The 21,226-nt window shown below is 48.4% G+C and overlaps 1 protein-coding gene across 1 annotated transcript; it reads right to left on the bottom strand.

The window, feature by feature from the left end:
- Positions 1 to 871: 871 nt before the first annotated feature.
- On the bottom strand, positions 872 to 7,319 carry LOC120835983. The gene is made up of 12 exons (XM_040208873.1): positions 7,188 to 7,319; positions 5,410 to 5,511; positions 5,266 to 5,346; positions 5,130 to 5,189; positions 5,020 to 5,055; positions 4,776 to 4,853; positions 4,579 to 4,656; positions 4,382 to 4,459; positions 4,185 to 4,262; positions 4,018 to 4,065; positions 3,821 to 3,898; positions 872 to 2,462 (listed from the first exon to the last, which is right to left on the bottom strand). The coding sequence occupies exons 1-12, from the start codon at positions 7,317 to 7,319 to the stop codon at positions 1,482 to 1,484; spliced, it is 1,830 nt and encodes a 609-aa protein (XP_040064807.1). The 3' UTR covers positions 872 to 1,481.
- Positions 7,320 to 21,226: the final 13,907 nt, after the last annotated feature.

Raw genomic sequence — 21,226 nt, forward strand, 5'->3', positions numbered from 1 at the left:
AGCTGTGCAGGACATTCTTCACCCGACTTTTCGAGGGAACAAAGCAACCGAGCATGGCCGCCGCAGCGAACCCAAAGCTAGGAGCAAGTTCATGCACAGATACAACTGTGCTGTTCGACAAGTAGGACTGGTGGTCTGTCCTGAGCTGCCATGGCTCGCAGCCAGCCCTGATGGAATCATCGATGAACTTGATGCTCTTCTGGAGATAAAGTGTCCTGATGTACCAAACTGCTCAGCGTTACTAGAATCTGGAACCTATGATGTCCGCAAGAATGGCAATGGGGTTTTCGTGCTGGACCCCAAAGGAAAAAATAAGTACTACCACCAGGTTCAGTTTGCGATGCACTGCACTGGCAAGCTCGTCTGTCACTTCTATGTGTGGTCCGAGGGTCACGACGAGGTTGCAGTTGTGCAATACAGCAAGGACTTTATGAACTGCCACCTGCCAAGGGTCAGAAACTTCTACTTTAAGAGCCTTTTGCCGGCATTTGTTGATGACACCAACTCTGGAAAGATTTCACTCTCAAATGTGTACAAGCAGCTTGCACAGATGTGATTGGGCAGGTCAGTGTACTGTGTCGTTTTGTGCAATACAATGTGTGTGATGCTTCGCTTATCCATGGTTTTCAGTGGTATTGATTGAGTAGTTTGTTATTTCACCATTGCTTATTACTTCAAAATCTGTAGTTTGTTATTTCAACATGGCTTATTACTTCAAAATCTGTAGTTTGTTATTTCAACATGGCTTATTACTTCAAAATCTATTATTTAACACAAGTCAAGCCACTGTTTGTTAGCCACAACTGGCTGAACTAATCTGGGCCATGCTTGTACAACAGTTTTCAGGTAAGAGGGGAAACAAGAAATTGAAAAAAAAAAAAAAAAACAGTTTCAAGCACAATGCTGTGACTATGACAGGCCCTCTAGCTCTATCCACACAACACCTTCACAAAAGATAATGAAAAATATGTAATCTTGGCAGATGTGCAATCGTTAATACACAACAGAAATACACAGTTGACTCTTGGACCTGCGTAAGGTAGCGGTAGGAACATGCCCGAAAAAATAGTAACACATTACTAAAAAAAGAACAGACAAGATTGCGGAACTGAACTTGGGTTATCTGACGAAATATTGCTAGCCACTTTTACTAGAAGGGGTATGCGCATAGCATTTGCAGTCTATGCAGGGCGTGTTTGTAGCTTGGGTTTGAAGGCCATTGTGTTATGCGAGAGCATGTAGTGTTAAAGTATGTTTCAAATGTATGAATACTGAATAAAAAACACTCACATAGTGTAGATACATGTAATCTAAAGGAACTCTGGGGCGAAAAAAGCAATGCAAGAAGTGGCAATTACAAAAGAAAAGTTCCATGCATACAGTTTTGTAGAAGTTTCAATTGCTTCTAGGATAGAGAAGTGATAACTTGGAACTGGTATGCCATGCAGACCTCACTGCTCCAGAATTCTCAAGAAAAAAGCTCACTTCTTGATCAAAGGTCCCTTTAGGTTGCATAGCCCTGCACATACATAGACTATCTCATTTGCAACCTTTCGATGCTGGATGGGCAGTGCCTGTTTGAGAATCCTGTAGGATTTGATCCTATTTATTGCCCGTTCTACATGAATGCGAACAGACGCAATCCTTCTGGTCTCTGTCACTTCTCGTTCTGACAGCTGAAGCTTCCCTCGAGTAAAAGCTGGCACATTGAGTACTACACCCTTTGCTTCCATTTCGGGATCGAGGGAAAAGCCCCTGTCGGCCATCACCTGATCACCGTGTTGAAAGTAGGAAATAATTCCCGAGTCTCTCACAATATGCTTGTCAGACGCTCGTCCACCGTACACCTTGGACACAAACATCACTGATCCGTGAGGTGCAATAGCCACCAAAAACTTCACAGTGTTGTGGCCTTTGTATGAGCTGTAGGTCTGTGCTCGAGCGAGCAATTTTTTTGGTCGCTGCAAGAACACCTCAGTGCAATCCAAAATGCAAGTAGTGCCTGCAAAACCATTCTCCTCAAAGGACTGCGGAACATTCCTGAAGATCGTCTCTTTCGAGAGCCACACAACAACATTCCTTAGGATCCGCCCAAGTGTGGCAAGCATGGCACGGAAAATGTTGCCTACCGTGGAAACTGAAACCCCAAACCTCCTAGACAAATCGCCATAGACAAGGCCCAGCCTCAACTTCATCAGAGTTAGTAAAACTTGCTGCTCTACTGACATCATGAAGTTTGTGGTCGCAAACTCTGGTACAACTTTCACCAGCTCCATAAAGACATCTGCATGCAGACCGGTATAAAAGAAAATGTCCCGCGCCTCAATGCTACGACCACCATGAGGACCAAACGTCGCAGTTGGAGCAGTGGGCCTCGAGTAGGCATGGTCGCAAAGACACGGGTCTTCCCACTGGATCCCCTGGTGGCACACATCCGGGCGAACTTGGCCGTGATCAGTTGTCTGTGAACAAAATCAGAGTTTATCAATTGAAAAAGTAGGCTGCTTCTGTTGGAGAGCAACTGAACAATATTCAGTACAAAGAGAAATAGCAACTATCGAAGTGGTGCAAAAATGAAAAAGCCTGTGCTTAAATTGTCTCGAATCATGTTTAATAGTCATAGAAGTAAAGTAACTAGTTTAAAGGGGCCATACAACAGATGGATAACAAAAGATTCTTTGTTTCTGTGTGTTTGTTTTTATTATTTAAAAATAAAACATATTCATGTGTGTTGCACCCCTCAACTTTAACACTCTCTTCCAAGTCACGGGTGTGGTGACGTAACCAAGGAGGACAAAGAGGGGAGCATTGTACTGAAAGTAGACCCTTTCCGAAATTGCTCTTCGCAAGCATGAGACGCTGCCCTGACGATGTTGAAAGATGTTGGAAAATGCGGCCGGCAACAATGGTCAGGCAACGGGCAGCCATAAGCAACGTTACTGGAGCAAGCTCGGTTTCACAGCTCCCCATTCTCGCCTGCGGAGGCGAGTGGCACGGGCGGCAGTCACGAGAACTAACGGTGCTGCAGTCGGATCTTGCTGCTCGCGTCGTCTGCTACAGCGTTCTCTGCTACCGCCGCGTTGAGAGTTAAGCTAGAGGTTTGGCGTGCCCCGCAGGAATATGGTTTTAGTTCTGCTATTCCGCCCTATGCAAGGGATGAAACCCTGATCATTTATTCATGCTCTTGGCTTCGACTGTGCCATGAATAATCTTATTTTCTTTCTTATTTTCTCGATCACCCCGTCCCGTTTCTTTAAAGTGACAACCTCCTCAATTTATGCTACTCCTCATTTCACTATAAATCAAAGCTCAATCGGAGCGTTTGGGCGTCTATGGCAGCCAGTGTACCACCGAAGAAAGATTGCTTAAACAAGCTTTAGCATTGCTGAGGCTCATTGAACTGCTAAGGCGGCAAGACTACAAGGAGCCACTTTCCGAGGTTGCTTGTACAGAGCTCCCCAGCAGTGCCGGCGTCTCCATTGAAAGCTATAAAAGCAGTTACTGGCAACGTCCGGTAGGTAGTCATTTTGCTGGAAGTACTTGGGCTGTAGCTTTACATATTTTGGTATATGAAAATGTTCCCCTTACCACAAAAAAAAATGAAAATTGGACGTTTGGGGGTTTAGACAGCGCGAGGTCGGTCTGCCAGGTATGGCAACCTGATCCAAGCCGTCGCTGATCAATTTAGTCACTGCAGTACAACTGCCAGCCTGAGACTACTATCGTGCATCACACAGTAGTGATGCGCATGCGATCATGTTTGTTGCATTCAGCAGATCATGCTGCTGCTCACATCAACTCTAGCTTAACTTGAACCTACCGTGTGCTCAGCAGCAGTTGGTTGTGACGTCGAGACCGAGACGTTGACCTGCTCGGCGGCTAGCGTACAGTCAGTGACCTGAAAGGAACGCATCAGCTTTGCATGCTCAGTGCGATAGATTACCACCCAAGATATGTTTATCGCATTCAGCAGATCATGCTGCTGCTCACATCTACTCTAGTTTAATTTGAACCTACTGTGTGCTCAGCAGCAGTTGGTTGTGACGTCGAGGCCGAGACGTTGACCTGAAAGGAATGCATCAGCTTTGCATGCTCAGTGCGATAGATTACCACCGAAGATATGTTTATCGCAGTTAGCAGATCATGCTGCTGCTCACGTCAACTCTAGCTTAACTTGAACCTACTGTGTGCTCAGCAGCAGTTGGTTGCGACGTCGAGGCCGAGACGTTGACCTGCTCGGCAGCTTGCGTACAGTCGGTGACCTGAAAGGAATGCATCAGCTTTGCATGCTCAGTGCGATAGATTACCACCCAAGATATGTTCATCGCATTCAGCAGATCATGCTGCTGCTCACATCAACGCTAGCTTAACTTGAACCTACCGTGTGCTCAGCAGCAGTTGGTTGTGACGTCGAGGCCGAGACGTTGACCTGCTCGGCGGGTTGCGTACAGTCGATGACCTGAAAGGAACGCATCAGCTTTGCATGCTCAGTGCAATAGATTACCGCCCAAGATATGTTTATTGCACTCAGCAGATCATGCTGCTGCTCACATCAACTCTAGCTTAACTTGAACCTACCGTGTGCTCAGCAGCAGTTGGTTGTGACGTCGAGGCCGAGACGTTGACCTGCTCGGCGGGTTGCGTACAGTCGATGACCTGAAAGGAACGCATCAGCTTTGCATGCTCAGTGCAATAGATTACCACCCAAGATATGTTTATCGCATTCAGCAGATCATGCTGCTGCTCACATCAACTCTAGCTTAACTTGAACCTACCGTGTGCTCAGCAGCAGTTGGTTGTGACGTCGAGGCCGAGACGTTGACCTGCTCGGCGGGTTGCGTACAGTCGGTGACCTGAAAGGAATGCAGCAACTTTTTATAGTCATTGCAATAGAATAGTGCTAGACACAACATCCTATGCATGCGAAGTTCAAGCTCTGAAGCTAATATGACTTCGTGTCAGGCACAACCCCTGTGGCAGCGCGGGCGATAACAATTATATTGCAGTGGGTCAACTTACAGCTCCAGAGCTAGCTTGTGAGGAGAGTCTTTGCTTCTGCAACAGAAATCACATTCGTTGAGGTCGCATACTAAAAGCGAGAATCTACAATCAGCCATGCAGACGTTTACCTTAGTGATCAGCGGTTTCTCACTTGCGTCACGCACCAAACGGCGTCTCCCAACGACAACCTGTCAGTGCACAAGCGTTTAGGGCACACTGCGTGTATCAGAAATGGGACTCTATTGCGATTAGTGGCATATTTACCTTCCGCGCATACCCGAGGTTAAGCTGCGGCACGATATCCTCGCCCGTCTTTTTCCCAGTCACGAAATGCGCCGAGCACACCTGGAATCAGGCACGAGCGTTACGCAAAAGATCACGACAGTGATAAAGATATGTCGAACTCACCCGGGTGTGTTCCGTAGGCTTGAAGTCCTTGCGGTTCAGCGCGGAGAGCCACTTTCTTTTCAGTTCGGGATCCTTGGGGACACGGTGGAACTTAAAGGGACACTGACACCCCCCAAAAAAATGTTTTTATTTTTTGCCAGGCGCTTCATTATGGTGTCGGAGGACTACCCAATTAATATTTTGCAACAGAGTAGCGTATTTCTTTAATAAAGCCAAAAGACGCAACTGCTCGAAACCGAAACCGAAACCCGACGGCGGTCAGAGAAGTGGAGAGAAGAGAGTGACTGGCGGAAGTCACGTGGCTACACCCGACCGTGCGTTTTTTTTTTTTTTTTTTTCTCCTCTCCGGTAGCAGACGACACCTGACGACACGACATGCGGCGTGCGATGCGGCGTGCGGGAACTGCTTGCCGTGCGATTCTTTTGCAGTTATGTTTGTTCCGCTCGTTGTTATGTACTCCAAGATGAGTTGTTTTGTACATTGAGGAGTTGGAGATGAGTAGTGAGCGCCCGTGGTGAATTTCCATGATCGGCTCCGAAAAGAATAAACCCAAGATGTTGCGTGAAGAGCTGGCTCACATGTCCTGCATCCGAACAAAAGTGGCATTGTCGAAAGATCACCGGGATCGGGACCAATGGCTGGCTGCAATTCCTGTAGAACATTTACGGGCACCTCGGAAAGCGGACGCTACCTGATTTATATGCTCCTTGCATTTTGTGGAAAGTGATTACATTGAGTTCGCAGGTGTCAAAACGGAAATCCCATACTGTTTAATTCAGCGAAGTATCGTCCACAACATGTGTTTGTTATTTTTTTGTTTGTTTCTTCAGTGATGATTGTGAAGAAAAGAAAAAGATATGTAAACATCGAAAATTGTTTGCAAAAAAAAAAAAAAAAATTACGGGGGATCGAACCCGGTCCTACGGCGTGTGAAGCGGACGTCTTTCCCACTGACCTACTGGGGCATCTCGTTCCTGGTGGATCTCTTTCCTTAGTAATAATTCAGCTGGTAAACTGTAAGTTTGAAAGTTTGCTGTCGAGTTTTCTCTAGCAAAAGCACTCCCGGGTCGAAGCCGGGAAGCACCACGCTTTGAGGACATTCGCACCTAGTAAAGAAATCGTACGCGTGCATATTCAACTCGAAGTAGACACGTCGTGCTTGACCTTTGCGCGAGCGATGTCTTCAGCCACGAGAAGGGAGCGACGGCTCGGCGACGTCTTCGTGCAAATCGGCTTGGTGGCCGGGCGTGTCGTACGGGATGAATACCAATTCTTTTGATCGGTCCCAAATTTCTCTTTTAACGGTAGACAGAATTCGCCGGTACCGCGAACGACAGTTCTGAAATAGAGGTCCCACGCCCGTCGTCCGCTGCCATCGCCGTCCCCGCGAGTCCCACGATACGCGAAACGACGAACGCACAGAATGCTTCCGGTTGTCTGTGGAACTTTTTTTTTCAATCGACGTATTTACAGCTTTTTAGAAGCCACAAAAAATGGGTTTCATGTTTTTTTCTATTTTTAATATTGAGTGTGTGCCTTCAGTGACCAACGACTTTGATTAAATTTGGTGGTCGCATCGATACCTTAGAAAACGGCCCGTGACCGCGAAAAAGAGAGTGAGCGAGACTCGAACCGGCCAATTCTTGATCGGCGGTTTTCGGGTGGAAAGAAACCGAATTTCGAGCCGCAAATTCTGTTCTGGGTAGTTGAGCCCTCATATGTCACGTACAACTAACAACCTCGGCGAGCATAAACACCCTGTCAGTGTCCCTTTAACTATCCCACACTCGCAGGGCGTTTGCAAGTGAGCAGCGCACAATTGCTGTCTCTGATTGTTCCTCTTGCGATGATTGTTCGAACAACCGAAAACAGCGCAGTGCACTCCTGACGACCTTGTAGGATTATTCATCGTGCACTATGGACGAAGTGACGGAAAAGAAGGCGCACCGAGGAAGAAACTTTCGAAAAGGCGCAGACCCCACGCCAAGCAACGAGCGTAAAGTCAACAAACGGCACAATGTTGCCGGGAAGTGAAAATGCGGAGAGACGTCCCCGCTAGCTGCGCCGACGGGGGAGAGAACGCCCTGTTGGAGAGTGCGCGTCGTTTCGGCGCGCGGTTCGAGGCTAAGACGGAACGGCGCTTGCAAACGTCTATACAATAACCACAGAAGAAGAAACACAAGAAAAAGTGAAAGCCGCTTACAACTCCCTGTAACGCCGAATTGGAGCGCAGCTCTTGAGGAGGAGGGAAGGGCGCTGGGGGGGGGGGGTTAGACTAACCAGGGGGGTCACGTGACCTTGGAGGGTCACGTGACCCCCAATGCCGATGATGTCATCACTGACGTCACTGATGACGTCATTAGTGACGTCACTGATGACTTCACCAGTGATGATGACGATGACGATGCGAATGTCGGTGACGTCATCAGTGACGTCGCTGACGACGTCATCAGTGATGATGACGATGCCGATGCGGATGCCGGTGACGACATCAGTGACGTCACTGATGACGTCATCAGTGATGATGACGATGACGATGCGGATGTCGGTAACGTCACCGGCATCCACATCGTCATCGTTATCATCACTGATGACGTCACCGGCATCCACATCGTCATCGTCATCATCACTGATGACGTCACCGGCATCCACATCGTCATCGTCATCATCACTGATGACGTCACCGGCATCCGCATCGTCATCGTCATCATCACTGATGACGTCAACGGCATCCACATCGTCATCATCACTGATGACGTCACCGGCATCCACATCGTCATCGTCACTGATGTCATCATCACTGATGACGTCACCGGCATCCACATCGTCATCGTCATCATCACTGATGACGTCACCGGCATCCGCATCGTCATCGTCATCACAGATGATGACATCAGTGATGATGACGATGACGATGTGGATGCCGGTGACGTCATCAGTGTCGATGACGTCATCGGGGGGTCACGCGACATCGGCGGGGGTCACGTGACCTCGGGGGGTCACGTGACCTCAGGGGAGTCACGTGACCTCGAGGAGGGGGTCACGTGACCTCAAGGGAGTCACGTGACTTCGGGGGGTCACGTGACCTCGGGGGGGTCACGTGCCTCCCCACGAAGTCACGTGACCCCGGTGGGGGGCTCGCGCGGTGCATTATGGGATATTTCCCATGATGCACCGCGCGGTTACGCCGACGGCGACGGCGACGGCGACGGCGACGGCGACGCCGACGCCGCTCAAGCCGGAAACGGGCCCCTAAGAGCTGCGCTCTAAAACAGTTCGATATTATAATATTCTTATATTATAATATCGTATATATGAGATATCGTTCTGCGGGCGCTGAGGTTCTCGGATGTATCCATTCCCGAAGGGTCAATGGCCACTAAGGTGCGGTGGTAAGGTGTTAATTGCCGCTATCCGTTCTAGTGAGATCCGAAAGAAAGGGGGGGGGGGGCCCAAAGCGCCCCCCCCCCCCCCCCCCCCCCCGAAGTCTACGCCTATGCGCTCAGCAGCAGCGCACACGGATATGGCCGCCAGTGCGGAGCGGCTCTGTTTACCAACACGGCCGGAGGGCCGCGCATGCGCGGTAGCTATGTGGGCAAAAGCGACCCGTCCCTCCGTGTTTTCGCCATTGCGTTGTGTGGCGTGCGCTCGTTGTTGACGTTGTAGGGACGCTTCTAGCTTTATTTGTGCGTCGTATTTTCTGGCAACGTATGTCGTATGCTATGCCCGACTATTTAAGCTCGCTACCCGAGCCTGAACGGCGGCGGTATCGAAACAAACTGTGCGTGGACGGCGTTGCCTACGAGGATCCGTATACTGTAAACAAGGGCTGCTGGATTTCCGTCGTGAAGTTGCTGCCGCCGAAGTCGACGCCTCATGTCGTCGTTTATTTAGTTTTTTCGCCAAGCCAGTTTACGGCCGACACGGAGCAGGCGTACAAGTCTCTCGAAGCCTACGATTACTTCGAGTCGGTTTCCGCACTGCCGGCGGGATCAGCAGACTGTGGGTCTGCGGAGGTGCATTCATTAATTAAATAAATACACACCGCGTCTTCAAGTCAAGGTACGCTACTTTTCCTACTCTCATGACCACAAGGCATGACAAGCAGTAACGCTTTGTCCGTTCTGCAGTCTTGGCAATAACACGTTACAAGTAACGGCGTTACCAGGAACACGTTTCTTTTTTCAGTAACGTAGTAACCTACTTGTTACTCTTTCGACACAGTAACGGGTAACGTACTTGCGTTACTATTTCAAGTAACGTAGTTACGTTACTCGTTACTACAATTACACTTCAAGTTTTTCCGTGTCTTTAGGCGTCAAGCCATCTATTTCTTTGCGTTTTTTCTCGTCAGTGTTTAGGTGAAACCATAAAAAGAGATAAAGTAATTATGTTCTGTTTCTGCATGAACATAATGTTTCTTGGTGTATGAGCTTATGCATACCCGTATCGTCAAAACCGTAAAACGTGTTAAATCATAATCTAAAAAAGTAACGCAGAAGTAACGTGCGTAATTTTTTATCTGTAGCGTTCCTTTTATTTTTTGGCAACGTAGCTCAGTAACGCGTACCTTTGATTTGCAAGTAACGAGTAACGTATTTCGTTACTTCTTTTTGGTAACGCCTACAACACTGCCGTTCTGTCGCCGATCGCCTTCTGCTGGGTAGCGTAGGGAGCCTCCGACAAGCGCTTGGCCGGTGCTTTGTGCGCGAACACCGTGGGAACAAAATCCGGGTGGTCTCGATCAGAGGATGGTTTCCCTGTACTTAAGCAAGCCTCGGGACGGAGATTGAAATGGAAGCCGCACTTGCCTTCAAGAAAGTGCTTGCCGCACAAACGCGCGAGGCGGCCATTCTTTTCGATCCACGGATATTATCCACCTTCTATGCCTTTCAGAGTCTGCCGGGAACTTGTAGAAGCTCACTCCGCTACTTTTCTTGTACATTTTGGTGAGATTAACGGCAACACAGCTTCGCGGCATGCTGAAATACTATGACGCCCATGCGAAACGTGCGCCCTTTTGTCCACACCCCTCGGCTCCGGCGCGATCGCAGCGCCGCCGCAGCGCCGCCGCAGCGCCGTGACGTCAAGCCCGCGTGTCGGTCTATAGGGAGCATTCACTGGACGCCATATTTCCGCATAAGTATGGGCTAGGGACAGGCACCACCTCGGAAATATCAATATCGCGCTGTAAAACACAGGAGAACTAATTTTAAACCTAATTAAACGATTTCAAATTCCCATCTGGGTAGCTAAACTCGTGGAGCAAAACATTCTTCGCTTTCTGACGTAGCGGGGGGAGTGACCAAAAGAACTCCGCAAAGTTTCCTCCTCCCTGCGCGCGCTCAACTTCGAAACTTTTGACGAAAAATCCCCCGCGATCCCTAGGCGGTGCGGTGCACGAGAGCACGAGACAGCGCGGGGAGGCGAGTGTTCACGCCGCTCGCTGTACGTTGTCTTCGAGCTCTCTAGCGCCGACAATCCCGTCATGCCTCACCCGGGCGAGGAGCGAGAGCAGACGACGAGAGTTCGTCTGCTACGATGCGGCATTCGCACAGCGGAACTGAAAGAAAAAGTTGGTTTTCTGCTCAAAATCGCGTCCCGCGGGCCGCAAACTCAAACGCGAGCTTGAATTGTAAGCGTCTGATATTTCACGAAGGGAGGAATCGACGACCCGTGTTTTATTTGCAAAATTTGAGTCGCTTTGTTGCCGTACAGACGCTGAAACCTACCGGTGTGTAATAAAGGCTCAGGACCAACACAGAGGCCGCGAGAACTCGCATCATCTGTGTGCGTGTGAAAAGTGGAACGTTTTTCAACAAAGCTCCCACAGCAGAAACCTGTGACGCATTCACTCAGCGTCCGGGAAGGCTAAACATGGAGACGTTGCCCGAGACTCAAGCAAAGTCATATTTGAACGGCAGCTATCTTCCCACGTCGTATTTTGTTTGAGAAAGCTCTCGTTCTTAATGCCCTCACCAGGGAAATAAAAAGTCTTACGAAACGTATTCCTAGATGTTTCAAAGAACTAGATTTAAGCCGTATCCTTTCAGTGGTTCACTCATATTACTAAGCTTAAAACGAAGCAAGCTCTTGCGCGTACAGTGCCATCAATTTCCTCAAGTGTATGCTGTTTTGTAGTCAGCTGGTTTCGGAAACCTACGCCGTCTGTGGATATCTCTGATAGCCGAGTTCCTTAATTGGAAGTTATCGCAAATATAAGTTACACGTTGTAGCAACAAACGTTTATAGATAAACGATGGCAGCGACTGGCGCTCTCGCATTCCCATTCATCACGTCGAACAAAAAGGCGCTAGTTTCGGTTTGAGGTCGGTACTTTTCTACAGCATCTATGGCGACAGCATCAGTCTGCACTCGGTGCATTTGGCAAGTTCGTTCGGGGCCTGTTCTCCGTGCAGCATTCCGCGGGTGCAGTGCATTAGAACTATCACAGTGCAAGTCTTGATCGCGGATCGGGAGCCCTCCACTGGCCTCACCAACGGCCATTGCTTGACAACAGGCAATACGCCGCGTCCTGTCTAGATCTCACTTCGTTTTCGTCCTTGTTGTTTTGGCGTATTACACTATGAGGCAATACACGAAAGTCTAAGGGATAAACACGCAAAAATAGGAAGCTTGTACGCGGTGCTCGAGGGCGAGTATTTTATGACGTGCGGCGATGATTATATCTGGAGCTTGGAGATCAAAGAGACATTCGTCAAACGTTCGAAAATCGATTAAAAACAGAATGGGACAGAGGACCACCGACTTTACCGACGTCGCTTGCTTCGGTTGCAAAATAAATGGCACGTACAGCGACTGAATGGCACGCTCCGAGTTTCAGTTTGTCACGGAAGCCCTCACAGCAGTTCAAAGAAAAAGCTTTCATTATGAATGTACAAGCGGTTAAAACGATGCGAATGTCCCCAGTAAAGGCCTTCTAACTTATCGTTTGCTGAGCTTTGATGACTCCGGAATCACGGATGACTCCACAATAACTCTCGGTAGCCCTTGTCTCATTAAACACATCGTGCACAGTTAACGCCCAACAAAGTCGCCCTGGACCCTCAGCCACACAACATTTAGTTAAACAAGATTGGTATTCTAACGCGTTTAATATTCTTGCCCACAATATTAACTGTTATTTGCGGAAACACGATAGAAGTTTCATGGTAGAGAACAACCTACTAACGTAATAAAATTGAGTTTTCTCGTTTCTCCCATAGCATGCATTAGATCGTGTCAAGCGATGACTGCCGGTGGTGCCGCTCGACCCCAGCAATACAGGCCCCTATCCGCGATCTAGCCTCCTAAGAAATCAGTGGTGCCAGTGCTATTATAGACATAAATCGTTTGTTTGCATCGGTACACCCATACCTGCCGGATGTCGGGACAAGGCGCAAAACCGCACATCCGGCCAATATTGAAGCCGATTTTCGGCCGAAATTGCCTCGACACTCGCCAAGAAGCAACGTGGTGTTTCGGCGACCCGTTAGTGTAATTTATTTGTTCAGTCATATTATTGGGACCCGGGCCACTGTGTACACCCCAAAAAAGAAAGGTACTGTGGTAATTACACCTTGACGAGAAGCAGACACGTAGCCAGAATTTTGTTTAAAGGGGGGGGGGGGGGGGGGGGGGGGGGGGGGGGGCGGGCGCCCATAACAAAGTGCTCTATGAGGGAAAGGGGGGAGAGGAGGCCCCAGCAAAATGGAAGATTTCGGGGGGGGGGGGGGGGGGGGCGGCCTTATGCCCCCCCCCCCCCCCCCCCCCCCCCCCCCCGGCTACGTGCCTGACGACAAGGGGTATTGTACTTTTCCATCGTTATAAAAAGGTGTAGTGCATTATCACGCGTTTTAAGAAACGTGTTTAAAAAATCACACATTTTCGAAGGTGTGAGGTTTACATTTTTTTATAGCGTCTATTTCTACACTTATTAGGGTGTTAGTTATGGGACACCCCACTTAAATGTATAGCCTGACGAGAAGGGGTATTGTAGTTTTACATCTTTATAAAAAGCTGTAGTGCATTATCACACGTTTTAAGAAACGTGTTTAAAAATCACACATTTTTAGAGGTGTGAGGTTTACATTTCTTTTGTAAGGTCCATCGCTACACTTATTAGAGTGTTATTTATGGGACACCCCATTTACATGTATAAAGGTGTGAAAATGTTTAATGTGTATATATACACCTCTAACGAAAGAAAATCTCTTTCATGGGATTACATCGCGTGCCGATGAAACGATATGTCGATGACACGTCGTTCGATGAACTGATTTGACCATCAATGAGTGACGACTGCCAGTAGAATTTCGGGGAAATAATTCTGCCGGCTGCCGGGAGACTCGACCCTACCCAAGAATTACCCCGGTCCTTCTTTGTTTCCCAACATTCTGAATTGTATACCAGCTTATTAGTACCTCTTCAAATATTACAAAAAAAAAAACAAAAAAACCGATAGCAGCCGCAAAAACTTTGACAGCCCGGCTCACAGTCATGTGGGAGACTGACAGGTGCTCGTCAGTCGCCACCATGCCTTGAAAGCTACCGGTTCCGAAGAACCGGAGCGCGCAGAGAACTTGTTCCACGGTCATGGTAGACGCGATTTTCCGCCGCCTCGAAGTCCGGGCGCCGAACGAAGCTCGTCGCAGTCAACGCACAACGGCTTTCGACAGCCGCTACTGTCGCCGAAAGTCGTCGTCGGGGAGTTGAAAGGCGTCCCCGGTGGTTTCAGTAGCGACGCCGACGGTGGCGGAAGATAAGCTCGGCCGCAGCGTACGGCACCGCCATGTTGACAAAGTTTAACTTCGCCTCGATCCGAAGCGAAGATCTCGAGCTCAAACCACGGCTCTCGCAAAGTTCGGAAACGTCACTTTGACGTCAGCGACAACTTCGACAAACGAGGTTTCTCTTTGACACAAACTTCGGAGGGATTTTGAGCGTCAGCAGGTCGCCTAGGGACAATCCGTAAAGCATTTATTTTAGCTTGGCGTAGGGATGTAGGGACAAATGGGCGCTACGTCATCGGCGAAGCCGTTCAATCAGCGGGCTCTTCGCGCCCCTCACGCGCCGCACGCGCGCCTCGATGAACTTTTACATTCTCCCTCTCTCAAAGAAATGAGCGTTCGAATGATTGACACCTCGCTCGACGCGACGTCAGCGTCGCGAGAGTCCAATTAGTGCGTTCCGCAAACTTCGGGCACAAAGTTGTGCTTGACGAGTTTAGCGACCCTGGTGGATGGTGGGAAAGTTCTCGTGACATCACTTGTGGCTAAAGCCCCTCGATGTGTTTGCGCTCGTCTTGCAAGTAGCGTCAAATGCGCGAGTGCACGAGGCCCATGCCTCGAGCGGCCTTTGGAAGCAAATGGCGGCGCAGCACTGAAATGAGCGGGCCTTGGAAGCGAATGGCGGCGGAGCACCCGCTCATGGCACGTGTCTCGAGCGCTTCCACAACAATGGTTGGCGGTACTTGTAAAAAACGCTTTTATCAAGGGGCTTTACTTGTGGCATAGGAGCAACGCCGCTCTGCGGCAATACGGCGTGCCGGCAGAATTAGCCTAGGCCTGAACGGGTTTGCAAAGCCTTGGCGGAGAAAGCCAAAGCGTAGTTGGCCACAGTGAGCTCGTTCTCGTTGCGGCTCTTTGCACGACACGACCCGAGCATGCTTCTGGCACGGCCGGTATTAGTTGCTGCGAGTCGCGAGCTGCGGGCCGACGTTAAAAATGATATGTTTGAACTACGAGTGTCAGCAAGAGCCACACAAATACCTGTTCACACTCGGAGCGGACACGCGCGTTTGATCGAAGTGCTGGATTACGTGTTTCGGTAAGCGCTTTTGCACCGATCTTTTACGATTGCAACTCGATACTGACATGACACTCGGCAAAGAAAGGTTGGACCGACATCGCGTAGCTCCAACGAACTGCTATAGCTCGACAGTGACCGTCATGTCAGAATAAAAATGACATACTAATAACAACGTACATACCGTGTTCCGAAGGTAATCCGTATGGCGTTTATTTGAGCTCTATATCACACAAAACAAGGAGATAGAAGCAAGGAGAGTCCCTTTCCACGACAGCGTTCGTCACCGCTGTCTCGGAAGACAAGGAGATCGAAATGACAAGGGGAAAAGATTGACCTCTGAAATTTAGTTCAGGGATCAAACTATTCATCCGGGAAGGGTCCACAAGGGTCGCGCGGGCATATTCCATTCAGCAGGCCAGCCGGTCATGGGCAGACGGTCTTGGCCAAGGACCGCCGGAGCAACGGTGCGCCGAGTCGCTGTTGCTGCGAGGCCTAGCTCTTCTCGGGTGTTTGTGGATCCTGCGTTCTTGATCGTCTTGGTCTGTTTCAAGTGCTCCTTCCTTTTTTTCTTGCTGGTTGAAGTCGGGATGCACGAGAAGAGCACGCAGAAAAATAAATGTCCGCTGGTCGTCGCTACCAAGTAACTGAGCGACGCTGTCGGCCATGTTGATTTGATCGTAAAAAGTGCGTAAGACAGCTTCGGAGCTGTCGAAGGATTCTGTCGTAACCTGCGCAAAAGTTTCGACAATTTCGTTCCGAGAATACGGGTTTTCTCTCAAATTTGTCGCACGCACTTTTTTCGTCGTTAGTTCGCTTTGAGCATCCGGCCTCAGAGCTGGTTTTGTCAGTGGTGCCGTGGTTGCCGACTTGGCGTGGTCCAACGTGCGTGCAGCCCTTGCGCATCTCAAACGGCCACGTTGTCACAGGCCGTAAATCGTCGACGCGCCACCAAGTGGCAACGCTCGTAACCACAACATCCACACCGTAGCCTTTCCCGTCTGGCACAAGTGACGTCACGAATGCTCCCAATATCCCAAGACGCATCGCGCTCTCCGATGGCTGATTCTTGAGCGCGCGCCCAATCGGGCCCCTCAGGGTGAAAAATATAGCCATCCGTTCAAAATACAAAGGCGCGATTATGATTTACGGATATCATTGACCATATTGAACCTATTTCTGACCATAGTAGGTGTATTTCAAGTTTGGCTTCAGTATCCCTTTAAAGCGCATGCTCACAGCGAGGTCACATTATTAGGCTGCTAAGACCGGCAATCTTGATAGTGTGGAATGCACGTTGAAAAAGAACCGTGGAAGTTCGCCGTCAGCACGCGCTCAGCAGTCGCGCACACAGCTATGGCCTCCAGTGAATACTCCTTAAAGGGAGTATTCACTGGGCGCCATATTTGTGGGTGCTGTCTAGAGCGCATGCTCAGAACGAGCCCACATTAATAAACTGCTAAGACCGGCATTCGTGAGGGTGCGGAATGCACGTTACAAAAGAACCGTGGAAGCTCGCCATCAGCACGCGCTCAGCAGTCACGCACACAGTTATGGCCGCCAGTGAATACATCCTATACTCCGTTTTCTACATACACCGTTGTCAAAGTTACTGGCGTTTGCGCGAGAACGCGCGCAAATGATCTGCGACCGTTGTACCAACGTTTAACTTTGGTTGTACACCTTGGAGTATCAATGACCGAGTGGGCTAGCGCACACCAGCTTGGAACACGCGTGGAGTGAAAGCTCGCGCTGCAGAACCCAGGGATCCTGGGTTCTAAAGCCACTAAATGAGCTAAAGGTCTGTTCACACGATGCATCTTTTTAGGCGCGCAAGTTTCGCGACATTCAAGTTTCGCGAAATGTGCTCGTTCACACGTACCGCTTCACGTGCAACGATGACGTTTAGACTCGCAAAAATAGTTTGGGTGTTGACCATAAAGTGGCGCTTCAGATGAAAGCCAACATCATCATCATCACCATTAGCCATTCAGCGTCGTGTTCTCCATCTCCCGCCACATTCTAAGAGTCAAAACGCAGGCGAGCTGTAAATTGTCATTTACTAGTTGTTGAATTGTCATTTACTGCCATTTACTTTGTTTACTGTTGAATATGTATAATTTGGATGGAGGTTGACAAAGAAGAAGACTGTTGTGGAAGTAAATGAGAGCTGTACGCTGTGCTGGTTTTGAGACGGTACTGTGTACGTCCCTTTTTGTTTCCTTGTCTCAAGGTTTTATTTCTTAATTGGCCGCACTTCCTCCGACGCCCGTCGAACGAGTGACATCTGTGTGCAAATCACTCCTCCGACGCCGAAAGTGACGTAACGGAAGTGACGTCACCTTATTAATTATTAATAACTGATATAAATCATTATTACATATAGCAAAAGCAACATCCGGGGCCGGGGATGATACGTTACTTCCGGCGTCGAAGGAGTGATTTCCACACAGCCGTCTCTCCTCCGACGCGATTACGTCACTTCCGGCGTCGGAGGAGTGATTTGCACACAGGTCCCACTCCTCCGACGCCCGTCGGAGGAAGCACTTCCTTCTTAATTATGACTAAAAATAGACGCGAATTATCATCATCACCAATTACGTCTTCGTCCATCGCTGGTTTATTTTCCGATATGCTATTCACTTTTCCTTCAGTGGTGCTTGACGTGCTTGCGGAAGCGCCGGCAGTATCCATCGTTCGAGGTTTCGGTTTTTTTCGGATTTGGCTCGGCTACAACACCGGCAGTGAAGTGGTATTCTCAAACAGCTCGCTCCCCCCTCAAAGGCCACTTGAGGGCGTTTCTGAGCGGCCATTGGTGAATAGGCTAGGCTTCACCAATATTGCAACGTGCCCCCTCCTAGTACTTCTAACCTCCTTGCCTCAGAGTGATTGACAGGACTCGGCAAAGTTTCAGCAAAAGCTCGCTCCAAAGCGAGGTGTGCGCGCAACTTTTTTTAGATGCGCGCGTCCTTTTCGGACTCGTTCAGACGGCGCAACCATTTCGCGAAACTACGTTTCGCGACACTAGATGCGCGAGAAAAATGCATCGTGTGAGCGGGCCTTTAGCGGTTTCCCCACAAAATCTCCGTAACCCTTCAAGGTTCTCTGCTTCAATCCCAAACACCAGGGATTAGTTAGGCCGGCTGGATATGAGCTCGGAAAGCTTCGGGCTGGCTCGCTTTTCTCCTTTTTTTTTTTTTTTTACTCTTTTTTTTTGCAGCTAGCTAGAAACATACTCAGATAGTCAACACCAACTAGGCCAACAAGTTCTTTTACATTCAGATACTTCCGCATTTGGCCACATACGCTACAACCCCACATATTTATCTTGAGTGTACGGAACTTGAACATCACAGCAGAAGGAAAAAAGATGAGTATTTTTTTCTGAACTTTGAGCTCTACCCAGAGTTGAAAATTGGTCGTTCTAACAACGGCACACTGAAGAGTAATTGTATTACTATTGTGTGTGTGTTTTTTTTTTTTGTTCTTCGTACAAAGTAATAATCATAAAAAATTACAAGTCAAAGATATTGCAGTCAGAGGGACACAGTCTGACCATTTCTGGGGCATAATATATAGGTTCGTACTACAGGTGTTTTCTAGAGTGACGGCCGCCTCGCTGAACCTACTAAGAAGAGTAAAAACAAACTTCCATAAAAAGTGAAACGGTTTATGGTATATTTCATCTATCTTCAGCCTTTGAAAAAAATTTCTTCGTGGCCAAACGTGCATTTAGTTTCTGTCAACATATGTAACTGAAAACTCGATAGCAGACAAATATCTGGCGTATCAACAAAGAGAGCGGGAAATACGGAGATTGAACCGCAAAATCACAATTTTCTTCGCGTAAAATAGTGCAATTAGCAATAGTAGCATATTATGCAATTTCTTAAAAGACAGCAGGTATTATGAAGCTTTCATTCTCTTCTGTTTCCATTTGTTCGCTGATTAAGAGATGGAATGGCCAGATAGCCTCTGCAGCCCTTGCATCATAATTGTTCGGGGCTCTGTCAGGATGGGCGAAAGCCAGCGACCATCTCAAAAAAAAAAAAAAAAAAAAAAAAAAAAAAAAACAACTCAGGAGTTCGGAAGGTGCATTACCGCAAGTTTTGGGGCTGCTTGGCTAATTTAGGCGTACTTAGAACCTTTTTCCCTGAAAATTGCAGCCTGCAAAAGTATTCGAGGCTTCACCTTACACACGGTGGAAGTTAAAGTATCAGCATATGCGGACAATGTTGCCGTTTTTTGCAGTGATAAAGAAAGCATAGAGGAAACTGTGAGGATCACAAATGGGTATTGTGATGCCACAGGAGCCGCGGTCAACTGGGGGAAGTGTTGCGGGTTCTGGCACGGCAACTGGACCTCAAAGCCATTGTCTTTTGGAAGAATTGGCTGGACAAGCACTCCAACCACCTATCTCGGGGTGCCGTTACAACACTACAGGGACAGCACACCCTATTGGACCGAAGTTTTGGAGGATTTAAAAACAAAGACCGCCACGTGGGTTACTCGGGATATATCTTTTACCCGTGCCACGGTATGCAACATCTTCCTCATAGCGAAGCTATGGTACGTTTTACAGGTTCTGGCATGTAAACACATAAGCATCCAAAAGTTTCATAGAGTTTTTGCCACTTTTATATGGAAATCCAGCTGGGAGAGGATGCGAAGAGACAACCCCTTTCGCCGCGTCAAGACCGGGGAACTGGGACTCACGCACTTGTACGTTCGACAACTAGTTTCACGTTTCTGTTTTCTGCGTGATCAGAACCACCCGTTTCTGCGCACTGTTATCCAGATGAAACTAGCTAATTCCCTGCCCGCCATGTTAGTTACCGGAGGTTTACCTCCGGTAACTAACATGGCGGGCAGGGAATTAGCTAGAATTAGACTCGGAGGTTTACCGCAACCTTAACTAACATGGCGGGCAGGGAATTAGCTAGAATTAGACTCGGAGGTTTACCGCAACCAGTGATTGCGGTAAACCTCCGAGTCTGGTCGGATTTTTGAAAGAAGTGAAGGATGCTGCCTTATTTTTACAATCGCGATTTTCTCTGGAATACCTTAACAGCGTCAAAAAAAAGAAAAAAAAAGTTGTCAAGGGATTTAGTTGAAATTCTTTTTCCCACGCCCCTGTATCGCCCAGTTTTTAGCCATTGTCCTGGACAAGATCTGTTGTGTCGCGTCAAAAAGATGGCTGTCCCGCCCGTTGTCAAATCATTTTTCTTTAAACTTCATAGCGGTACGTTGCCTGTCAAACCATGGTTGGAAAAAAGGGTCTTTTTGTTCCTTGGTCGATTGATTGTCTCCTCTGCAAGACGTCAGAAACGATAGAGCACATTTTCATTTATTGTTGGGACGCGGTCTTCTTTTGGAACATACCGCAGAGAACGCTGAAAAAGGACACGTGTTCTTTTCTTTTCGTCACTCGCCCGTGAACAAGGGACCGAACTGGTCCCGAAACGTCGGGTAAATGTTTATTAAACTTTTGGTTAGAGTCACTATTTTTCGCCTCATATAACGCACGAAACAATTCGTTTCCTTCCAGTCGATAAAGGGGACACGGTCCCCTATGATATGTTTATAATCCTGGGTCTGTTTAGTCTATGGGAAACCCGAATGGAACTGCGTCATGCAGACCTGCACGTTAAACAGGCACGTTTTCATTTGATTGATGTGGTAACTCAGGTCCAGTCTGTGTACTGCAGGACTCCTGACACAGCGCCTGACTGGGCACACTTGTTTGAATCGTGTAAAAATATGAAGGACTTTTAGTTAGCCCATGAGTTTTTGGGCGGTTTGTATGAATGGCATTTGTATGTTGCACATTGAGTCCAATAAAGAAAAAAAAAAAGATAAGCATAACTGCGATGCTTACCTTGTGGTTGCCGCTTCACTGCTGTACAGAAGAGCGTGGTGAGAAGCTCGCTCAACAAAGCTAACTTACACACCAAAGCAGACTAGGAACATAAGAGACTACGAAAATTCCGAGCAATGCCAGTGTTTGAC

The sequence above is a fragment of the Ixodes scapularis genome, unplaced genomic scaffold (assembly GCF_016920785.2).
Source record: "Ixodes scapularis isolate PalLabHiFi unplaced genomic scaffold, ASM1692078v2 PGA_scaffold10__122_contigs__length_95168666, whole genome shotgun sequence".
In the NCBI taxonomy this organism is placed as follows: Eukaryota; Metazoa; Arthropoda; class Arachnida; order Ixodida; family Ixodidae; genus Ixodes; species Ixodes scapularis.

Coding starts and splice junctions, on each gene's coding strand:
- LOC120835983 (XM_040208873.1), bottom strand. CDS start 7,319: ATGAATAATCCTACAAGGTCGTCAGGAGTGCACTGCGCTGTTTTCGGT. Junction 5,347..5,409: donor AGCCTACGGAACACACCCGG/GTGAGTTCGACA, acceptor GCCTGATTCCAG/GTGTGCTCGGCGCATTTCGT. Junction 4,460..4,578: donor CAACTGCTGCTGAGCACACG/GTAGGTTCAAGT, acceptor CGTTCCTTTCAG/GTCATCGACTGTACGCAACC.